This window comes from Amphiura filiformis, chromosome 6 (genome assembly GCF_039555335.1).
Source record: "Amphiura filiformis chromosome 6, Afil_fr2py, whole genome shotgun sequence".
NCBI classification, from domain to species: domain Eukaryota; kingdom Metazoa; phylum Echinodermata; class Ophiuroidea; order Amphilepidida; family Amphiuridae; genus Amphiura; species Amphiura filiformis.
Window position 1 is genome coordinate 52,559,592 of NC_092633.1, and position 6,959 is coordinate 52,566,550.

Here is a 6,959-nt window from a genome sequence, read left to right on the forward strand (position 1 = left end):
AAAGCAGCTATGATGCATGTGGCCATAATTATCATTGACATTGCAGTCAATTGCGTTGGAAGTTGGAAGTCAAGAAGTTTTACATCGAAAAGATCTTCGGGCAAGTCGAAATAGTTTCAAGGACTAGTTTGTATATAGCATATAGTTTATTCCTGTGCTGTTGAGGTAAGTTGTTTTAATTGTTTCGAAAAAAAAATACTGGCATGACACTGTCAAAACTCGATCTAGTTTAATACTGTTATGATCATGGAAGTAAAGAAAGAGAGACATTGGTCTATACTTAATCCGAAATCTTGAAAATGCAATTGAGATTAATGTTCATCAGTGGCGGCACCAGAATTTTTTTTTCGAGGGGCATTCGGGGGGTTAAAGTGAATTACAGGGGGTCGAAAATCATGAAATGTCCGCAAAAATGCCGCGAAAACAGTATGGTAAATTTTTGATTAGGCCTATAGTTTTAAATCTAGCAACCACACAGAGAGGCAAGATCTCTGACTGGGGATAAAATTTACCCCTCCCCCCTTTGTGGCGCTTCCACTATAAGCCTAGTTAATTAATTTAAAACGAAATTAAAACGACGAAAAGCAAACCGTCAAGCAACAAGCTTTCAACACTATTGATCATGTACGACGATTTCATTATCCATCACGTACAGGGTTCAAGTTCTGAGTGCTCGTATTAATTGATATCGATTTGACATGCACATGACAATAATTTATTGAAAATAAATTCTGAAATGTATTGATAAGGTATTATTGAACTTAAAGAAAATTAATTATAATAATATACACTATAGAAATTGTTTTGCAACTATGAGTTCCACTCCGAGCAATTAGATCTTTATTATACTGCGAACTGCGATCATCATTATGCAGATCATCAGGCAAAATTTTAAACACAAGAACGATCATTAATTTTCTATGGTTGCCATGGCGGTATTTGGAAACTATGATACAAAAAAATTATCTTAATTAATATTGTATATACAAAATTATACATGCATGTAAAGTAACATGTGTTTTAAAAACATACATGTTAGTTTATGTAAATATTTTATTATAATTAAGATAAATAAAACGTTTTTCAAAAACATTTTTCTAAACGTTGCATTAAAGTGGTACTACACCCCTGCCCAATTTTGTGCCTATTTTTGCATTTTTCTCAAAAATTATAGCACATTGGGGACAAGTAAGATATGTATATTATAGGGGCAAGGACTACAACTACTGTGCTGAAAATTCAGTAACTCAAAGTAAGTAGATATTGATTTATTGATCAAATATTGGTTTTCCCTCATTTTTGACTGTAACTCCACAACTGTTGTCTGTGCTGAAATAAAAAAAATTCCAGTGCAGTACTTGTAGTCCTTGCCCCTATAATATACATATGCAAAAATAGGCGCAAAATTGGGCAGGGGTGTAGTAGGGTAGGACTACCAATTATCGGACACTTAAGCAATTTGCTCAATATTTAAAAAACTGAAGAATATTTTCCCAACTATAGAACATCCACGTAATGACCAAAGACAGCCCTAAATGTAACATAAAATTTGAATTGATGAGACAAGCCATTATAGATATATGGATTGAAAACCACATTGAGGCATCTTGCCAGTTATCGGACGCCTATGCCAGTTATCGGACACTACGCAGCCAGTTACCGGACACCCGCAAAACTAACGGCACACATCTATTTTTTCAACTCAACCAAATGCAGTTAAGTTTGTGTCTATTCCTTCATGATTGTGGGTTATATTTGGACATTGTCTGATACTTCACGGTGGCATTTTCCCCACCGCAAACCACATTTAGGTACAATGTAGGCCTATACATTGTAGGCGCATCAACTATTTTAATCATAACAATATAATATAACTTAAACTTAACATCAAACCCTATTTGCGTTCTCAACTAAGCTAAAATAAGCTAAAATACACCTAACATAGTGCAACATGTTAATTGACATACAGCGCCGGCTGGCTGGCAACTGTTTATATATGAAGGCCAGAGGGTGTCCGGTAATTGGGCATGCGCAGATTTTACAAGCCAATTATCGGACACTTCATTCAGCCGGAAGCGTTGTTAGCAACCGGTCATGTCAGATGTTGCTGCAGAAACTACACAGTTTTACAAATATAATAATAAAAATATATCAGTTTTAGTAAATTATGAAAAGCTCAAGACCCACACAAATTGGTCATGCCAAATTACGCTACCTCATAAGTAACATGTTTTTAATAATAAAGAGGCATACTCAGTCCCTTTACGCTCGTATTTGCGAAATAATAATAAACGGAACCAGCTGCAAGGCAGCCATTTAAATGCAGTAAGTATCCATTCTTTCATTTGATGCGATATAAATTCACGTTGACTTGAAGAAACAACTCCACATGGTCCAAACCATGTAATCGTCCGATAACTGGCATTGTCCGATAATTGGTAGTCCTACCCTACCCCCTTTAATAATTAGACAAACGTTTTGCATAGAAATGTTAATGTTGTCAAAATGTTATATCGTTACTATCGTTAGTAGGCCTATGTAGAGAGCATATTCTAGCAGGCTACTCTACAACACTTATATTACATTACAAAACATCACAAATACAAAAACACCCAAGTTATTTTCAAATAAGGGGTTGAACTGACAGTATGGTGAAATAATTTAAAGTGTCACAACTCAACAAGTTGAAGCCCTCACGCTAACTCCTTATTCAAACCATAACCCATTATAGGACCCTACTTTTATAATCTTGACAAAAGCGAGTAATTTATGCACGGGATTCCAAACACAGGAAAGCGCACATTACTTGCAAGTTTGTCAATACAAGCTATATCCCATTGGGCACACTCACCGATGTATCAACGTTAAAATGCAATTGTACAGGTAAAGCATTTTTGTGTTTGCCTGCCCGCACTATTACTATAATAGTATATGCTTTCGAGAACAATAACATTATTACGGTGATAAATTTAGAATTATTGTCATTTCAGTTTATTTCATGATGTCGTATAGCGATTTACCGTTTGCGTTTGTGCAATTAGCTAGCGGCCCGGGAGTGGCGGAAATATTACTATTTCGGGGAGGGGGAAGAGCAGATTAAAATCTGATTTTTAAAACTAAGACTTGTACAAAATTAATTTCAGTCAATGTATATTCTTCTTGTAGTTCTTGGTGTGTTGGAAAACGTTTCTTGATCTCTTTTATATTTTAAGCCAATAATAAATTTTACACGCGACGGGCAGCTTTTGTCTAAATGAATTGACTGCAGATTGGATCGTTCTCTTCAAATTATTTGACTTTTAAAACAAAATTGGTCTTCTTCTCTGAGCGCTTTCAATTTTTGTGACGGTAAATGACGCAGATTTCGGGACAGGAAATTTTAGACATAAAGTGTGAAATTATTTTACTCCTTGCTCTGAAAGATGTGTTACAATAACTTTTTCTACAATGGACAACAAATAATTTGTAATTCCCGGTGTTTTTACGCTGCTAAATTATCCACTAAAAGATATCAGTATCAAAAGTTTTGATGACCCCAGTTTGGGACATAGGATTTTTGGGGTTGTGACACCCTGTACAAGTAATTTTCTCGAAAATAAGAACTTCTTCCAATATTTTGATGTTTTATTTAAAGATAGGTGATCAGATTTTTCGTATTGTGTTTTGTACCTAACATTGAAGCCTGTACCAAAATAATCCAATTCCCAAGTTTGGAGGTAAATATTGCACTAGCCATTTTGATATTAGAAGTAAAAACAGTGCGTCCACAGCCGTTACCACAGCAATCGCGTACATCAATCGCCAAACACACGCAATGTTTAACCTTTGAACGTTTGTTACGAACGAACAAACGACCGAAAGAGACCTATTCAGGTAGGCCTATATTTTCTTTGCTTAGAATGTTCCTTTTTGTGCTTTTAAAGGGCCTATTAAGGTACCCTTTCTGTCCTTTTTTCACTTTCATGTCCCTTAAACCCCGAGCCCGTGGGTAACACACCCTTTAATTATTGTCAGCGGTACCATGGGTCACATGGGTGCGATGGCTAATATTAGGCGAATGTAGCTGCGGCCGAGCACCCATAGTAGTTGCAACCCGAAATTCACGGTGTTTATTGATGTGCGCCGTAGGCCTACACTGCATGTGAATTGCTAATTATTTGTTTTCCTTTTTTTCATTCTGCAGAGTCATGGGTGTGACAGGATTGGCATCATTGGTTGGAAGGTCAAATTTACTTAAACCTTGCAACTTGAGAAACATTGATAATCTCGTGGTTGATGGCGCTGGACTTAAGCATTACATCTATGCCCAATGTATTGACGGAATTCCTGGATCCCAAAGAAGCTGTGTCTACCGATGCGGTGGAGAATACCACGCCTTTGAAACGAAAATACACGAGTTCTTTCAGATTCTCCGAAGTTATGATGTTAAAGTATACGTCGTTTTCGACGGAGCCGATGATCTCGACGGCAAAAAGCAAGATGAGCAACGGAGGCGCTTTTCAGGTCGAATAGACAAAGCTAACAGAATCGCCAAGAATCAGACTGGTAACGATCTTCATCTCATTCCACCACTGGCTCAGATGGTTTTATTGCAAACGCTCCGCGAGTTGAAAGTACCGTTTGCTTTCACCAACTTTGAGGCGGATAACGAGATTGCAGGCTTAGCGAATCATTTCAAGTGCCCCGTCATGGCCAATGATAGCGATTTCTTCATCATGCATCTCGAAGGCGGATACATACCATTTTACACGTTTGACTGGAAGTATGGTCAAGCTCAAATCTACAGAATCGACAAGTTCTGCACCAAATTTCGTGTCAGACAGGATCAGATGTCTCTGTTTGCAACGCTTGCTGGTAATGATTACGTAACCTCAACGTCAATGACCAAGTTCCATCAAGAGGGAGTCAGAAGAACCAACCAAGGACAAAACCGTGACAATCTTAGTTGGCTGAGTAACGAAAATAGATGGCATAGAAGTGTTGATGACTCCTTACAGCAGGTCTACAAATATGTGACAAGCGAGACAACACGATCTGCGATCGAAGTATCTTTGCGTATGTATGAACCATCTTTTCATTCTACCCTTGATGAGTACTTTGCTAATGGCATCTCATACGCATCCGGACTGATGACGGCCAGGATCGCCCGCCAGGCTCCCTGGTGTGTTGATTCGATAAGAAACGGCAGGCTTCCGTGCTATTTCATCAACATTGGAGTCACGTATTGTCAGCAGACACTTGTACAGGTCGAGAATAACGAGTTGCCTTCAAGCAATGAAGCATCGAAGGAGCTACGACAGATCCTGTATGGTGTCTTGCTTCTGACTGACGAAGGCCAAGAGACTGAGAACAAAATACAAATAACAGAGTTGGATAGAGAAGGAAATGACATCGGAGAGAATCTTATAGCACCACTGCGTCTAGAGGGAATGCCGCATGTTGCCTTCAATAACATGCTAACTTCAAATACTGAGAAGCAGGAAAGAGAAAAGATGCTTCTATCAGCGCTTGGGGTAAATATAGATCGAAAGACCCTCTATGACATGGACATTCCGCCTTGTCTGCATCTTCCAATCTGTATCGTTATCTACTGGTTATCTCATGCAGAACCACGGGTTACCTCTTGCGTATTAGATGCATTCCTTCTCAACTGGATATGGTCTTTCTCAAAGAAGTATCTACAAAATGGTAAAGCGTTTGACGAAGACTTTCATGACCTTCTGCAGTGGACGGAAGACGAAGTGCAGTCATTGGATAACTATTTCGATGACAAAGTAGGGACCCTGGAACCATGCGATGTAGGAATAGACGTTACACATAGTCTTGCCCAGTTTCAGAGTATTACGTTGGCAGCAATGGATCTTAATGCAGCGTTTCTTCATCCATTTCCTGAACCAGATATCGCAAGACTGTATAATGGTATGATTATCCATTGTTTGTATGGCGCTTTGCAGAGCGAGAGCGCTATTAGTCAGGAAAATTGGGTCAATCTTGTCTTTGCAAAAGCACCTCGCGTGAAGAAGCTCTACCAAAGCATTCACAAAGTGATCTCGGATAACCAGTGGCAGAGCAAAACGGTGGCCGCATATAGAGTTGGATAACTTAATAACCAATGATAACGCTACTTATTTACGGGTGGCCGGCGGTTGGTACATCGCTTCTCGACGAAACTCTATATGCATGGATGTCTTTGATAACAAAAGTTTTGATAACAAATTCAAACCTATTTTTAAGTGACGTTTGATATCCTATCAGGATATTTTCTCAAACTGATTATTACTTCGTCTGTAATGACATTTTTTGATGTTTTGATAACGTTTTGATAACCATGATAACGTTTTCACATGCAGAAGACTTCATAAACATGTTGCCGAAATTAAAACTATTGTAGGACGGTAAAATATTTCAAATCTCATCGTAAAAGTAAGCGTTCCCGACGTCAAAAATATTGGATCAGAACATACATAATAAAAGCTGCACCAAGGCCAAGAGATGCAAACAAAATGGTTTGATCTTTGGTCCTGTGTCACAACCTGGGGTACCTTTGTGTTACATAGTTAAAAAATGAAACGGTTCAAACATTTTACCTACACATCTCATTTGAAGTGGTTCATCCTTCTGAGCATTTTGACACCTTTTTTATGGAAATCGGTTAAAAAATGAGAGAATGCGGGCAAAAACAATCACAAAGTAGGGAGGATGTAACCCCACCTCTTTTTTCCACATTTACAATCATTCTGAGCAAGTATTGGTCTTTTAAATGAACTTCTGTATTTATTTACTTGGTTTAGATGTCTGGGAGTTCATTTGGACATTTTTTTACTAGATTCAAATTTGTAAAGGGAGTTTTAAATCAAATTTACAATATGAATCCCTCCCTAATCCTCCTCCCCCTAATCCTCAGCCACCCTTGGCACATTTCATGCCAAACGTCATAAGAAAATAATTGAAAAATATTT

At 38.1% G+C, this 6,959-nt stretch overlaps 1 protein-coding gene across 1 annotated transcript; it reads left to right on the forward strand.

Moving 5' to 3' along the window:
- The first annotated feature begins 70 nt into the window (after nt 1-70).
- LOC140155589 (single-strand DNA endonuclease ASTE1-like) lies at nt 71-6,512 on the forward strand. Its single transcript, XM_072178492.1, has 2 exons — nt 71-165; nt 4,184-6,512. Exon 2 carries the CDS (start codon nt 4,188-4,190, stop codon nt 6,099-6,101), a length of 1,914 nt encoding a protein of 637 aa, XP_072034593.1. The 5' UTR covers nt 71-165; nt 4,184-4,187; the 3' UTR covers nt 6,102-6,512.
- Nucleotides 6,513-6,959: the final 447 nt, after the last annotated feature.

Excerpts from the sequence above, each read along its gene's own strand:
- LOC140155589 (XM_072178492.1), top strand. The coding sequence starts at position 4,188 with ATGGGTGTGACAGGATTGGCATCATTGGTTGGAAGGTCAAATTTACTT.